A 17,023-nucleotide genomic window follows, 5' to 3' on the forward strand; every position below is an offset into this window, starting at 1 on the left:
CCAGATAATTATTTTTCACTGTTGCATGACCTAGGCCATGAGTGATTGATTTTTGTTGTTTCATACGGCTTTTGTGTTCCTAATGATGTTTCGAAGTAGCCTAAATGATGAATGCGTCGTTCTACCTCCATTTCCAGCTACAATTCCAGATGAAGCAACTGGTATTGCAATGTCATTGTTTGTTCGTATTTTGGAAAGCAAGAGCGATATGAGAAATGTTTGGCCAGTTCGGACTGGGGCGTCCAAAAAAAGATACCACTTTGTCCCGTTGATACTGCCATGATAATGCGTTCGTAAACATATGCTTGTTCATCAGTCAACATTGATACGTTGTGAGAAACGATATCCAACATGACTGCAATATTATGCTGCAGTTCACGACTTATTTCAGTGTCCATCAAATTAGATGCACTTCGATTCGGCGAACCTAAAACATAATAATAACTTAGCGGTAAATTTTTTATTACCATGCAACGATCCTCGATACTAATCATAGCTTGTCGGACTAAATTCAGCGACATTAATGTTTGAACACACGTTTTGTTCTATCATGACTATGCGCCGCATTTTGTCCTGGTAACAGTAAAACTTACGCCACGTTGGATTGCATGTAAACGTGACGAATAAGCATGCTCGTCCCTACTCGCGAGTTCATAGCCTCGCTGTAGTAACTATACTGAAATTCGTTTTCACAACACTGGTAAATGAGACGGTTTCTTCACTGCTCTAAGCAACAATAATTTGAACACATATTCTACTACCACCAATTAACAACATTAGTTATTATTACCAAAAATTAACAAAGATTTTACTATCGTCACCTATATGAAACGACTTGTTTGAATTAAATTCACCACTTTTGTATTAAACTCACCACCACAGTATGCCAAAAGGCATGTTGCTGTGTCCGTTTATACTTGTTGTAGTTCACTTTATGTGTCATTGCTGAATGTAAACAAAACAAACAAACCTATGTATGACGATAGAAAATTGTAATAAATTAAAAAAGTATAAAATTTACAGATATGAGACATAGTTAAAAACCTATTCTCATACCTAAGGAACGTGTGTGCAAAGTTTGAGTTTAAATGGTTCAGTCGTTTAGGAGGAGTTTGAACACTAACACCGTGACACAAGAATTTTATAGATATAGATTTATCATTTTTGTTATATTATTTATTTATTATCTCTCAACGAAAGATTCATGAATCCCTCATAAGGCCGAGATTCATTCAGATTCATGAGTCTGAATCAGATTAACACAACTCTAGTTTAAATTACACCCGTTTCCACTTAGGGTGGAAGCGCGCCCGCCTTCTGTGCAATGGCGCGCTATAACGGTGGAAACGCGAGTATCTACGGTGGTACGCGGCGCATGATGACTGAATCTCGCTTGCCTACTGTTGAAACGCGGACGCGGTCTGTTGGAGTGACGCAAATTTTGGCGGCCGCACAAGATCTGTGAAGTGAGAGGTCTGCTCATACCATGGTATAGCAAAACCTGTCAAACTACCGCATAATCAACATACTGACCTGCTTTAAATGATGATACTGTACTGTGATAATTGCTCTCAATAAAGCTAGCGGGTGGAAAATTAGATATTTTTAAATATTGTAACAAATACTGCTTTGCATCCGTACAGTATCATCATTTAAAGCAGGTCAGTTTGTTGATTATGCGGTAGTTTGACAGGTTTTGCTATACCATGGTATGAGCAGACCTCTCACTTCACAGATCTTGTGCGGCCGCCAAAATTTGCGTCACTCCAACAGACCGCGTCCGCGTTTCAACAGTAGGCAAGCGAGATTCAGTCATCATGCGCCGCGTACCACCGTAGATACTCGCGTTTCCACCGTTATAGCGCGCCATTGCACAGAAGGCGGGCGCGCTTCCACCCTAAGTGGAAACGGGTGTAATATGATAAATATGAAGAGAACTACATGGTAAAACAACGCTCTTTCCTTCTTGTGATTCTAGCAATGAAACTTTAAAAACATTTTCTTCAGAACGAACTTCAACACCAATAATAGTAAGGGTTCGAGGAGCAGTTCTTTTCACACTCACATACTTTACTATTTTGTGACTGTGTGTTGTTAGAAACCAACAATTTTCATATTGTGGTCCTAGTGTAAACCATTCTGCAAGAACGAAACGGCCTATTGATTTGATTTTGGGTATGTCTTTGTAATTTCAAGTCTAGCTTTTACAATCTTACTTTGTTTAGTTAATCTCCCTGCGACCTGTTGAACGATTTTCGTACCGGACCTAACACATAGCTTGATAAATCGCATGTTATTTTCAAAATTACTCGATAATTTAAATATGCAATAAAATTGGCCAAAATCTCTTACGAATTGATTGAGCATTCGTTTCGAAAGTGTTAAAAACGCATAAAAATGGGGAGTTAATAAAAATAGCACCACCTTGAGTTTTTGTTCAGTGATTACGCATTTTTACAAAAATAACAAACGAAAATGGGTTTTTTGGATTTTAGTAGTTGGTATAGGACCCTGTCGCTCAGGCACACAAGCGATGCGCGAAAAAGGTAGGCGGGGCTCAGTCATCGATAAGAAATAAGCTAAACAGAACCAATACGACTCGCAACGCACTTAGATTCGTAGTAGCCGGCAGCTTAGTAGTTAACGGCGGCAACTTCTACACGGCCGGCGCTGGTTCAATTCCAGTGGCAGCGCGGCATTATATTTTTTATACATAACGTACGTAAGAAGACATCGCTAGCGGAGCATGTCCTGTGTTGTGAACTACCCAAAATGAAATAAAGGATCATTAGTAGCTAAGTAGAAGAAATTCCGTCGGTTTTATTACTATTATTCGCTAGCTTCCTGCTCCACCAAAGAACCTCACCCGTGGTAACTCTTTCTGGACACCAGGTTGCATCCAGGCGAAGGCGCTTTAACTTCCCACTTTGCCAACCATCGCGTCGGATTTTATTCGAAGTTCCCCGCGAACTGAGTTCCCCTTCCTGTTGCATAGGCCCCCGCAAGCCTGGGGAAACTAGCTGGAAGGCAGCCACTGCAAGGTGCGAACTCGGTTCAAGGCGTCCTCCGGAGAAGAGTCCGGGGGGATACTGGCTAAGTGGTTAGCTACTGTTGTCGTTCGTTCCCGGAGCACCTCAGGACCGGCATCCTTCGCGGCCGTTTCGGTGCGGCGACGGACCAGAACCCTTTATTGCGAATTACTTCATAAGCATCTTTTGCATCTCCTCACAGAATTTTCGAACACAACGTTTCAGTTGCTGGAGATTGTCGAATTATTTCTCATTTTTATAAACGAGTCGGGCAAGAATCGACCACAAGTTTTACATGGGATTTAGCTCAGGAGAACATACTGGCCACGCAAGAATTTCTATGTTAGCTATTTCTATCTAAAGTATGACCATAACTAAATTGAACCAAAAAAAGCGCGCTACTGTGGCGCCTCAAGTGGCGTCAACCGGAAACTAATATTTTTAGTAGTATTAGTAAACGATAACAATGAAGTTGTGAAAGTTTCAGACCTGTACTATTTTTTTCGCAAAATGCCGAATAATGGAAATTGAACGACCAAAAATGAGCCCGCACAAATCACTGGAGCGCCGGTGGACAGATTGACAAGGCCTGGAATCCATTAAAAAAAATGGCAAGTATTTTTTTTTTACAATAATGTATAACGTTGAATTCGAGACACAATAGGCGAGGTACGGTGGCGCCACTAACGTGCGTGGGAGGAAGCTGTTAGCATGCATCTGTTTACTAATCAGTAGCAAGTCAGAAGTCACGCGCAGTATAACACACAGAAAGTCGTCTGATAAAAATATCGAGATGGAAATCAATCAGCGAAAGTTGATAGTGGAGAAACACTTGGCCAACCCACAGTGGTCCGGTTGTAAGCTGGTTTAAATTTTAAAGCTATCCAAGTCAACGGTTAGCCGTACTTTGAAAACATTTCAAACGACACTGTCCGTTGAACGAAAAAAACGTGTTTTTAAGAAGATGGGCACCCAGGATCGCCAGCTAAGGTTAAAAGTGCTGCGACTCGTAAAGGCCAACCCTGGCATCAGTGTACGAGATGTGGCCAAACGGTTTGGCTCGGTGTACGAGACGGTGCGCCTCATTCTCCGTCGAGAAGGGATCCGCAGCTTCAAGGCGTCGAGGAATGCCAACAGAACGCTGAAACAGAACAATATCGCAATGACGAGGGCCCGGCGACTGTACGACAATCTGCTCACCAAGCACAAAGGCTGCGTGCTGATGGACGACGAGACGTACCTGAAGCTTGATTTCAAGCAGATTCCCGGGCGAAAATTTTACACCGCCACCGGACGAGGAGATGCTGCGGACAAATTCAAATTTGTGTTTACCGACAAGTTTGCCAAAAAGGCGATGGTGTGGCAGGCCATCTGCAGCTGCGGGAAGAAGACGGCACCTTTTATTAGCAGTAAAACAATGACATCGGACGTTTATAAAACTGAGTGCCTAGAGAAACGGATTCTGCCGTTCATTAAAGCGCACAGGGGCAAAGTGGTCTTTTGGCCTGATTTGGCGACCTGCCATTCGGCCCTATTCCGGGGAACGGTCGTTCCCGGGAAGGGTCGTTCCCGACGATTTGACAGTATAACAAAAGGCGTTACAGTAGGCGGTATTTTTACAGCCGAAATCAATCGTGTCGTTTGTTTACTGTAGTTTGTTTACTTTTGAATTTGGATTTGTGAGATTACAATTGCTCGAAACATGAATTTTATTCATTTTCCTATCATAAATGATGCTGAAAACATCAGAAAATTAAATATGTATCGGCGAAAGCTTTGGTTAAACTCGAATCCAAAACAGCTTTCTGATACAATGTAGGTAACGAAAAGAATTTCATTTGGACCATGAATGTAACCTATTTACATTTCATTTTTCAACAAAACTTTAGGATATCCAAAGATATTTTCATGGATATTGTGTCCTTGATTGGACCCCACATAGCCGCTCAAACCGATTATGGTTTGACGGAGGAACAAAAATTAGCAGCTTGTTTGCGGTACTTTGGTGAAGGTAGATATCAGCATGGAACTGGAAAAGATTTCCATGTTGCAATGGCGCAGTCAACGTTCTCGAAGGTGCTACGTGATGTGCTTCCACCAATGCAATCCCTTTTGGGCGACTGGATAAAATTAATTATGACCGAAGAAGAACGAATTGAGGCTAAGGAATATTTTTTCCAAAAGAGTGGCCTTCCTGATGTGGTGATGTGTGTAGATGGAACACACATCAAAATAAAAAAACCTAAGCTACGGCCATTGCAGTATATGAACCGAAAAAAATTTTACAGCATAAATGCTATGATAGTAAGTATAACGATATATGATATTATATGAGCTTTTATCGAAAATTTTAATATTTCCTGGTATGCGATCATAAAAACCGAATTCGAGCAATCGATGCCCGGTTTGCTGGGTCGCATCATGACGCACACATTTGGAGGGTTAGTCCAATAAGCAAGCATTTTATGGATCGACACAGAAATGGATTCAACGATAAATTGCTAGGTACATTTATAACAAGAAGTTGTGAAGAATGTTATTAACTGATTGTCTTTTTGATCAGGTGATGCAGGTTATCCGGCAGCAGACTGGCTGATTACGCCTTACAGGGATCCAGATTCAGGGTCTCCAGAATCTGAATTTAATAGGAAGCATTCGTCTGGACGTATGATAGTGGAGAGGACAATCGGTTTGCTCAAGAGTAGATTTAGATGCTTGTTAGGAGTAGATGGAATATTAAATTATGAACCGCAAAAATGTGCACAAATTATTAATGTATGTTGTGCTTTACACAACATATGTGTTGAAAATAATATAGAATGGAACCTCCATTTCCAATCTTTACTAGAAGATGTGGGAAATGATTCCGATTAAAAAATAATCGAAAAAACAAACATTTACTGTTTTTGTCTTTTTATTTCTAGTTCTTCCCGTTTCAAGGCAATTTTCTTATTAGCTATTTCTATTTCTAATTCAATTTTTTTTCTTCTAGTACTTTGTAGTACTCGATCCTATCTTTTTCGAGAGCTAGCCTCTCCTTTTCTATTTTCTTCTTCCACTCAAATTTTTCCTTTTCCAAGTTCAACTGTTTTTCAATAAGATCATTTTTTCTAGCCATAAGGCTATTATATTTTCGCTGCTGAAATAATTGTAGCTCGGCTATTGACCGTTTTTTCGGCCTAGCTGCACCTATTTGACGCAATGATAGGGGCGTTTGTCCACGTGTTGGCGTCGAAGCAAGTGTTGACGGATCCACCGATGGTTCCATCGTTGGTTGTATCGATGGTTCCGCAGATGGTTCCACCGATGGTTCCACCGTTGGATCCACCACTGGTTCAGGCGATGGTGCAGGGGTTGCTGATTGGGAAAAACCCGTTCCCATTACTGGAACATCAGCGTTCCCAATTACAACCTTTTTCAAATCCAATATCGCGATGGCCTGCTCCTCGAGCTGCGAAAATGCCTTGATCGAACAAGGCCCTCCGCCGGTTGATTGGTACTCGCGATTGTTGTGGGCGAGCTTCTTTTTAAGGCCATATTTATAGCCTTGCCAAGCCTGGAACGAAGTAAAAACATTCATGGGTTAATTGATATGGGTAATATTTTGTATGATATAACACGCTTACCCTTTTCCACCCGGTTCCATCTTTCGATGGAGGACCAAGGGGGTTTAATTTGCCTGCTACGGCGTTCCAAAATGTTGGACTTCCCACGCACTTATCCTGCGCAACGTCGGGATTGTCCTCTATGAGCAAAAGAAGTTCCCTCAATTGGGTCTTCGTAATAGCCTTACGTTTATTCTAAAAAATAAAGAGTTGTATTAGGATAACTGAATAATAACTGAACTTTTTTTTTAACTAAATCAATTACCTCCATTATTAATTCCTTGACTAGGTTTTTTAGGCCAGGTACCTGGCCCGTCGGCAGTCTCTGGTTCCCCTACCGAATTTTTGATGGTTCCATGTCGTCCCGTTATGGTTTCAATTGTATCGGCAATTGCAGAACGGTAAGGGGGTTTAAAATAGGTATTGCGGGACCATCGATAAGATACGAAGTAAGCTGACCATCTCCCTGTTCGACCAGAGCCAGATCTTGGCGCACAGGATATCTCCCTTTGACTGTAGCCCCCATCGATATAAATGTAAAATTACAGTTATATCGAAAAATGTTACCAAATACCAAATCAAACGTGTTTATCAAACAGCCCGGTTAGTAGGAGGTTTTTCAAAGACATCCCTAGTGGCAAAATCAGCATGCTTTCTCGTTCTGTCCAATTGACAATTGATACCGCCAGAATGAGAAAGCATGCTGATTTTGCAACCGGGGATGTACTTAAACCGAATTACAGCATATTGTACCAGTTTCTGTGCTACGCAGTACATGCAAGCCTACGCATGTCCTGTGGTTATGCCACTTTTTAAAGTGTGGGTCGGACATGAACCACAAAGCAACCTTTGCAAACGGTAAAATATTGTCAGTCTGACACTAACTGACTAACTACAGTTGTCAAAATCTGCGCAAATTTGTTTCTCGGTCGTCGAGTTAAAAAAGGAGTAGGCTAAAATGTGTGCACCTAGTATTGATTCCAAGTGGATGGAAAAAAGTTGTTTGTGATGATGTTCAATGTTTGTTGATAAGATTTCGGTGGACACATTACCTCTCTGCTATTGTTTTACAGTTAAGCACTCAAATCATCACTGAATGCGCTTTCATTTGGATCGGCTCACGAATAGTAGCGGCGACACGAAACGAAAAAAAAATGACAGCAAAACTGACATTTGCTCGTGTTTTATCAGGCTTTTGCGTCCCGTGTAAACTGAGCATAACACTCCTGCTACGCATGATAATCCATATTATTGCGATGCGATGAGGGGCACATCCTTCTCTCCCTGTGCCATCAGTGCCGCATACGCTGCACGTTCTGTGGCTCACTATTCCCCCCATCGATTTTTTCTTTCTTTTGTTTCTAATGGAGAATCCTTCCATGTGTGTGATGATTCATAAAAGGCGCGAAGTAGCAGCTCGACGGCCGGCACACTCTGCCGCTTGCTATCCCCCACCTTCTGTGTTTCGCGGAAGGAACTATCTCCCTTTTCTTGCCTTGTTCGTTTCGCGGAAGGTAAAGTTACCTGCTCGCACAACTGCAGTCTCGGATCGGTCCACCGTATGCTCTGCCGCGGATAGCGATCCGCACTTCTCACGTTCTTGTTTTGTTTTCTTGTAGTGGTAGATCCGTTAACACATGCATAGAGATGCGAGTTCGAATCAACTGCCCCGGTGGCAAAATCAGCATGCTTTCTCATTCTGGCGGTATCAATTGTCAATTGGACAGAACGAGAAAGCATGCTGATTTTGCCACTAGGGTGGATGCGTTGTAAGCTAATCCTGTATGCGAGCGCAATTGTTCTCACTTCTTCTCACATAATCGCTAAGTCAGCTTAGACATACCGTCCTATGCCGCTCATTTTCTGTCTCTTTCTTTCTTTTCCCTATCTCTCTCTCATTCTCTCTCTCGCTCTCTAAATTTTGTTCTCTTTATCTTTTTCGCTTTCTCAACTTCGTTCTCTTTCTCTCTTTCTTATCTCATCTCTCTTCCTCTCTTTCTCTTTCTCTCTCTCTCTTTCTCTCTTTCGCTCTATCTCTATATCTCTCCCACTTCTCATCCCGCTCTTTATTTGTTTACCACTCTTTGTCCCCAACTTTCCCATCTCTCATGTCCCATCTCCCATCTCCCATCTTCCATCTCCCATCTTCCATCTCCCATCTTCCATCCCTCATCAACAATCTCTCTTCTCTCCATCGTACTCTTTCTTAATTTGCCTACCACATCTCCCATCGCATTCACACTGTCTCTTTCTCTTTCTCATTATTTCTCTCTTTCTATTTATCTCTCTCTCTCTCTCTCTGGCTATATCTATCCCTATCCCTATGCCTCGCCTTGTCATACTTTCCATTGTTGTCTCTCTGTTCCCCACTATGTCTGCCTCTATCTTTACCGTATGTCTCTCTCTTTCTCTCTCATTTTCTCGTTATACCTCTCCCTATTTCTTTTTCTCACTCTTACACACACTAACAGCACAAAATTCCAACAACAACGCACAGAAGGGTCGGTTTTGCTTAACAGGCTAATTTTTCTGATTTTGAATTAGTAGCGACATTGAATCAGGCATCGATCGAATAAGGGTTACTTTTCGCGCGCGTGTTTATTGGGCCATGGTCGACCCTCGGAAGGAAAATTATTATATAGGACAATTTATTTATTAATCAAAACAATTTCACACAGCTCAAACAATCCACACTAGTCCGTGCTCCACTTGCTACTGAACCGGTACCTGTACGGCTCACGCAAATTTGAACGAAATACATGAACTTACCATTCATGAAAATCACATTGCATTGCATTGGTTGCCATAGAAACAAGCGCGCTTGAGGGAATGGTCGGATCGTTATAGCCACCAGGTTAACTGAGGAAACCCACCTGGGGCAGATAGCCTGAAGAAACCTGCTGGCCTGGAGAAGGATAAACTGTTTTTTCGTAACGGTTTTACAATTTGCACATACACATGCTTTTTTTGCCGATTTTTCGATCTGCCATTATTCTAAGGTTGTCTTAGAGTGCTACAGGGCCAATAAGACCCACTTTGTACCAAACTCAAATTTCTCAGAGTTTCGCCCCATCGAAAAATACTGGGCAATCACAAAACTTCATCTAAGACGAAGTGGTGGAACAGTTAGAGATGTTCTTGGCACGAGGAAGTGGACGGAGGTTGCGATAATGGTGTCTCATTCCATGATATGGGCGCTAATGTAGGAACCAAACAACAAAATACGCGAATTTAAAAGAAAATGTAACAATTAAATAGTAAAAACCTATTTTTATAACAAACGTCATGAATAACTGTACAAAAGAAAAATACTCATAATTTTTTTTTTGCTTTTTATAATGGGTTCTCGGCCTTGTCACTCTTTCAGCCGGCGCTCCAGTTTTAATTTCCGGGTGGCGTCACTAGAAGCACCACAGCAGCGCGCTTTCCTTGGTTCAATTTACTTATGGTCACACTTTAAGATATGTTATAAGATCCCACACAAGCTAATTAAGCCGAGTAAGATAAATGGAGAAGAGTATCATTTACCAAACTAAAACAAGGCCATTGGTGTTGCTCATTCTTTGTATGTTGTTCGGTATCCAACCTAGCAAAGAAAACTGAAATTATTAAGCCACATCGAAAAGATAGTGGAATTTAGTGGGTAATCAACCTGAATTTTGTGGAAACCCAGTTCAGTAACTTTCTATAATCGGGTTTTTTTTGGGTTGGGGGGTGGGTTATATATCGAATTTTAGTAGTGTTACAACACATCTCTCAAAGCGACCTCTTAGTGTCCTATAGTTCTTCTTTTCTGACTGGTATTTTTGAGAATAGCTATAAGTCTTGGAGTCAGGCATCCTATTGAGCCATTGCTCTTCCAATCAGTATGAGGTTTTGAGTAGATGCAGCAAATCTACTGCATTCTCTTCACTAGATTGTAATGCCTTTTATCAGGTTAAGGTTTTGGTGACCAACAGTTCCTCTTGGCCTGATAGCTTAGATAATAATTAGAACTTGGATTGTGTTGTTACCATTCAACCATAATCATCTCATATGGCATTAGAATAACCTGGATAGGAATTAGCCATTCACAGTTTGATACGGCTTCATTATTGGGCTTTGATTCACTAAATTTACCGCATCTTCTTCCCGGGAACGTTAGTATCTAGGAGCAAAACTAAACTAACTAAAATGCACAAAAAGTAAACCCCTATTAATAGTTTTTGGTCTAAACTGGTAGGAGGTTGTGGATGTGGAGGTTGAAATTTTTTGAAACCACAAATAAATAAACTTAATGAATTTTTAAAATTATAACTTATAGATAATATTTTGGGAAACACCCTCAAGTATCTTTACTGAAAATTTCAAATCGATCCGACATCTAAATAAAAAGATATGAGGTCTGAAGTAGAGGAAAACGGAATCTCCCATACAAATTTATAGACTACACGGGTTGACCGGTTGAACGAGTAAGGGGTATCAATCGTAAAATGAAAATGAAAATTATTTAAACTCCTTTGAAAATTTTTTTTCTTTGGCAAAACGATAGAAAATTAATTTTTCTAGTCATTCTGAAAGTTTCATGCCGATACGACAATCCAATCAAAAGTTATGTGGAAATAAAACTCCAAAAACTACCCGGGTAGACGATTGAACGGATGCTCAAAGAGCAGCAAAAATTTTCCCCATACAATGCGGGAACGACCGTTCCCGCGTATAACAGTTTAACTCTGGCGTAGAACAGAAAACGAACATTTTTAAAAAATTGACAGTTAAACGTAAACAAACTACGGGAACGACCCTTCCCGGGAACGACCGTTCCCCGGAATAGGGCCGATTATTCCAAGCTGGTCTTGGAATGGTACAGGGTCCATAAGATCAACATTGTCCCTAAATTAATGAACCCACCAAATTGTCCAGAGTTACGCCCCATCGAAAAATACTGGGCAATTACTAAACTACGTCTTAGACAAAGTGGTGGGACAGTCAAAGATATTGCCAGGATGAGGAGAAAGTGGAAGGAGATTTCCATCATGGTGTCGACATCCACTGTGCGTGCGCTGATGTTGGAGCTAGTGTTGTGTCAAGTAGCTCTTTTCATTGAGCAGAGCAGAGCCTGCTCGCTCAATTAGATGAGCAGAGCGAGCCACCTAGCTCAGCTGCTCAGCTGGCTACTGAGCTTGCTCACCAACTGAGCTTGCTCACCTACTGGGCTTGCTCACCTACTGAGCTTGCTCATCTACTGAGCTTGCTCATCTATTGAGCTTGCTCATCTACTGAGCTTGCTCACCTACTGAGGTGACTCACCTACTGGTGGCTCAGCAAACTCAGTTGTGCGGTGGCTCAGTAAACTCAGTTGTGCTGGTGGCTCAGCAAACTCAATTGCGCGGTGGCTCATCAAACTCAATTGTACTGGTGGCTCTTCAAACTCATTTGTACCGGTGGCTCAGTAAACACATTATGTTTTATGTCCATGAACCGACAATTGAGTAACATTGTAAAACTGATACGTTAGATGGTCAAACATGATCGTTTTATGCGGTTGGTAACACTTTAACCGCCATGTCAGTCCCTGGGGACTGACCGTATGCGTTGGGTGAAGTTTTCTTTCACGCCACGTCGGTCCCTTGGGACTGACAAACCTATGAGTCGTGTCGGTCGATCAGTGTTGGTCCGCCAGTGTCGGTCCGCCAGTGTCGGTCCGCTAGTGTCGGTCCGCCAGTGTCGGTCCGCCAGTGCCAGTAAAAAATATAGAACAGATAAACTTTCGTCACACGCAATTTTTGTTCAACGATCACACTTAGTTTTGGCCACCATAGTCTCAAACCCTCGCTCAGAGCCCCGCTACACGACCCGCAAACTCAAAAACTTTGCGGCGCAAAGAGGGGAACAACCGAAAAGCTTGCGTCAGAAACTTTTCAGCTCCGTGAGCTGAAAACTGCACCCGCGAAGTTTTTGGCAGCTAACCGCAAACTCAAATGCGCCAGAAGAAGAAATAAATATAAACATAACAAATCTCAAAAACAAAATAATCGAACATATGGTGATAAATTTACGTGTTTATTTTGCAGCTACAGTAATATTTTGTCATTTTATAGCTAGAATATCAATTATAAATTCACTACAGATCAGGGGTCGGCAAAGTCCGGCCCACCAACTGATTTTATCCAAAAGTTTCAAAAAGTTTAATGATAAAGATTAAAATATTTTATCCTACCACTTTTTATGTAACTAGAGAACATCAAAATCTTCCTTCTTCATGCGAAGAAAGTTAATTATAGTTTTATTTGCTTGCTCTGCTACAGTATTGTCCAGCAAACGGTTGCCATCTTCTTGCCTACGCACAATACGCCTGTTGCGTTGTTGCAAGTTTTGGGTACTCAACTCGATGACCCGCGATAGGGTAGTTAGCCACACTTCATTCATCAACAGATTATCCATCTTTTACTTTTTGTGTGCATTGAAATAAGATCTTGTTTGCTTTGAAGGAAGATTTTGAGTTGACTGAAAAATCAAAAACAAAAAGCTCTTTGCGCCGCAAAGTTTTTGAGTTTGCGGTTGGAGTATGCGGCTCGTGTAGCAGGCCGGTAAGGGTCGCGAACTTGTACGCGCGAACATTTTGACAACCATGCATTTCCTTTGTTCTTTCCGAAGTGACAGTCTGTTTGGTTAAGAAACAAGTTGCTATCGTTATCGACCCCTACTTTGCTTGTGCGTACAACTGACATATTGGAGTTGTCGTTGCTTAGTTCGTCGCGATTTTACTGTTATTCCTGTTTACCTGTTTGTGTATTGATAATTTGTGAAAAAATGGAATTCAATCTACTTGTTTCAGCTATAGCCGCCGAAGTTGGTAAATTAATGCTCCACCTGATTCAAGAGGAAGAGGATGAAGCGGGAGATGATAATATTGCAGGGAATACCGCCCAAGATCACAGAAATGCCCGCCGCTGCTGGATGACGGAATTGTTCTTGGATCGGGAGAACATTTGGGCGCTTCTATATGAAGCAATTGATGGAGAAAGCCCAAACGACTGGCTGAATAGTTTTTAAGGCTGAACTAGTTTTTCTGAGGCCAGGTACCTGGCCCGTCGGTAACCCCTGGCTCCCCTAATAGCCCATGGAAGGTCCCATGTTGTCCACGTTACACTTTCTAGATCTTTTTGTAGAAGGACTATTGTGTCGGCAATTGTCTGACGGCAGTAAGCAGGTAGTCAAGACAACGCCAGCGCATACATTGTGGACAACGCCAGCGCATACATTGCGGACAACGCCAGAGCATACATTGTGAGTCAGCTTTCGATCATCGCGACGCGGCTCCGGACCACCACATTATGCTCAGTTGCAGCTTCCCATAGCAACGCGGACCGCCCGCATTTTGCAGAGTTGCAGTTTGACAACGAGCCAACGATCCAGATCGCGAACCGACCATCAGTTGGTATCCAGCATCCGAAACCGATAGTTGGGTATTAACCCGCACATATGTTGTAGGAAATAAAGTTTAAGTTTTTTTTAAACTCAAACACCAGCGCGTTAACTACGAGGGCGGACAATAAAGTAAGGTCTCCAATTTTTTTTTCATAGAAAATGACATTTATTTACAAAAAGCGATACACCGTTGGAAAGGCCAAGGTCTTGGCTACCTTTCTACATAATTGCCATTTTTTTCCAACACCTTGCGCATCCGCACAATGAACTTGTCTATGCCGGCAGAATACCACTCTCCGTCCGCCTCGCGCAGCCAGGTGTTGACCTCTTTCTGAACCTCCGCGTCACTTTCAAACTTCTTCCCTCCGAGATGTTTTTTCAGGGCGGGGAACATGTGGTAGTCACTTGGGGCCACATCGGGACTATAGGGAGGGTGATCGATGATGTCCCAGCCAAATTTCTTGAGCAGATCGCACATTCCACGCGCCGCTTCATGTGGTCTTCGGTCAGCTGTTTCGGCATCCATCGGGCAGAAACTTTGTGATACTGCAAGTTGTTCACAAAGATATGACGGATTGTTTCGCTGCTGCACACTCCTCCAAGCTTCTCTTCCAAGTCCCTAATTGTCGCACGGCGGTTTTTGAGCATTTCTGCCTCCACTGCTTGAACAATCGCATCCGAGGCCGACGGTCGGCCACTTCTCTCCTCGTCGCGAACATTTGTGCGCCCGTAATTGAACTCGCGGCTCCACTTACGCACGTTTTTTATGTCCATACACTTTTCCCCGTAAACTTCAACTAGTTGACGATGGATTTCAATAGGTGTCACCTTTTTCGCACTCAAAAAACGTATTACAGAACGCGATTCGCACTTGGACGCTGACGCGAGGGGTACCTCCATCGTTGACGGCTGCTCAGCCAAGACTGAGCGGTCGGGGAAGCCTCACCCAGCAGCAAAGTGGTAGTGGGGGAACCAAGGAACACGGCGGTGTTGCCAGATTTCGCCTAGCGCGTGATCCGGCGAAGTTGCAGCGTTGGAGACCTTACTTTATTGTCAGCCCTCGTAGGTTAAAGCACAAATTCGAATTGCGGGATCAAAAATTAGATGCGAAACATTCTGGCCCTTTTCCTGCTCGACCAATGTTTCATGTTGGCGCCAGGATGTGTCTCTTGAGCTGAAGTCCCCATCGACGTAGATGCTCATTATTTCACCAAATTTTGTTCATGAAATCACGTTCACCAAACACCTTGGTTAGTTCAGCAGGAGGTTCTTCAAAGAACCTGAACCAAGTTCAAACTTATTGTACCAGTTTATAGCATCCCCAGCTACGTTAAATGATGTTATCGTACGATAGCCATAGTAACGATTCGTTAATCGATGCGATGGGCAACATAACACCACAGCATAACGGCTGTAACCCCAAAGGTTCTCAAACCATCCGCGTCACACAGGAACAATCCGAAGTGGCGCTAGTGTGTTCCGCGATACACACACATGAAAAGGAAGTTGGTTCATTTAGAACAAATTGCGTCGACCGAATAATTAAAAAAATTGAACGTATTTTTTGCACTCATTGTAGTCTGCCTACGAATTGTTGTTGGTTGTGATGATGAAAAATTAATTTCCATGTTCCTCAATCGGCAAAACTAAAGTTCAATTCCACATTCAAATTCAATTAGATTTCATATGAGGTAACCTCCGTGTGAACTCTTCTTGGGACTTGTTTTTGTTTGACATCTTCAAACCAAAACAAACTTGTGCGCAGTGCTTAGAAGACTCCAGTCGATAAAAATAACTGTTTTTGCTTCAACAGCAAAAACAACGTGAAAAGTGTGTGTTCATTGTAAGTTTGTAAACATTAAACATGTTTTCTGTACAAAAAAAAAGTGATTCGTTTAACAAAACGGTATGGGAACCGGTAATTGAGGAATGTTTGTTTGTGGTTATGAATGCGTTGTGCATTGCAGTTCCACTTCCTTATCCTGACTCGGCAGAGTGGTTGGTAAGTTGAATGCAATTGTATTTCGGTATGGTTCAGTCCCAACAATACATTATTGCAGATTTGATGAGATCGTCAACGGAAGAGGCGCCATTACGCCTCAGTTCCAGTGACTCCACTGAAGGAACCGGGGCGAATCACGAGGATCTTACCGTATTACATTATACAGAGCTAGACACCATTCCGAGTAACAAATAATTTGTGGAAGTTTTTTAATTTTTCAGAAAGCGAACATTTCTCTCACTCTCGTCGAAGATGGTTACCAACGACATAATGTTCTTTAAGAGCTCATATTCACGAAATCTAGCAGATTCTCTACCCTGGCCTGCTACCCCTCCCATACCCTTACATCTAAAGTGTCATCATTTCTTGCAAAAATCACAACGATGCAATTATTTAGTATACTACTTGTTGCGTCCTGCAACAGGTTTCCGGTTCAATCTTTCTTTCGTTCTATTTATTCTTCACGAACACGTTTTTTGAACACTGGTCCTCTGTTATTTTTCTTATCTCGAGCGACTCGAATGTTAAAAAATTTACACGTGCTTGCTTCTCTTCTCTGAACCGAAAAAAAAACCATGTCCCGGCTGGAGTCCCTTTTATCTTCTTGTCAGCCGCGTCCGTCAGCTGGTCGTCTCTTTCTTGGATCGACCCTACGGTCCTTAACCAGCTAGCGGACGCGCCTTATCACCACTACTACTACCCAACCGGTAAACTTTTAACTGCCCGATCGGACCGTTGTTTTCACAACACTACTTTTATTATCGATAAATATTAACATTTTCTGGAATGAAAAGAAAAGAAAAAGCTTTCGTTTTTAGGCAATGGCAGATAACAATGCTGTAAAGGCAAAGCAACAAAGCCAGGTTATACCATCGGGCACAGGAAATGTGGAACAAAGTGGTCGTCCTTCGTTCCACATTGTTGAAATAAGAACAAAAGGGGAGCTAGATAATCTAGAAGCATTGTTGGCCAATCCA

General features: G+C 42.2%; 1 protein-coding gene across 1 annotated transcript; it reads left to right on the forward strand.

Moving 5' to 3' along the window:
• Positions 1–4,874: 4,874 nt before the first annotated feature.
• Positions 4,875–5,877, forward strand: LOC131264551 (putative nuclease HARBI1). The gene is made up of 4 exons (XM_058266835.1): positions 4,875–5,333; positions 5,393–5,534; positions 5,593–5,804; positions 5,848–5,877. The coding sequence occupies exons 1-4, from the start codon at positions 4,875–4,877 to the stop codon at positions 5,875–5,877; spliced, it is 843 nt and encodes a 280-aa protein (XP_058122818.1).
• The last annotated feature ends 11,146 nt before the right edge of the window (positions 5,878–17,023 follow it).

The sequence above is a fragment of the Anopheles coustani genome, chromosome 2, assembly GCF_943734705.1.
Source record: "Anopheles coustani chromosome 2, idAnoCousDA_361_x.2, whole genome shotgun sequence".
NCBI classification, from domain to species: domain Eukaryota; kingdom Metazoa; phylum Arthropoda; class Insecta; order Diptera; family Culicidae; genus Anopheles; species Anopheles coustani.

Coding starts and splice junctions, on each gene's coding strand:
- LOC131264551 (XM_058266835.1), top strand. CDS start 4,875: ATGAATGTAACCTATTTACATTTCATTTTTCAACAAAACTTTAGGATA. Junction 5,334..5,392: donor ACAGCATAAATGCTATGATA/GTAAGTATAACG, acceptor TAATATTTCCTG/GTATGCGATCATAAAAACCG. Junction 5,535..5,592: donor ATTCAACGATAAATTGCTAG/GTACATTTATAA, acceptor CTTTTTGATCAG/GTGATGCAGGTTATCCGGCA.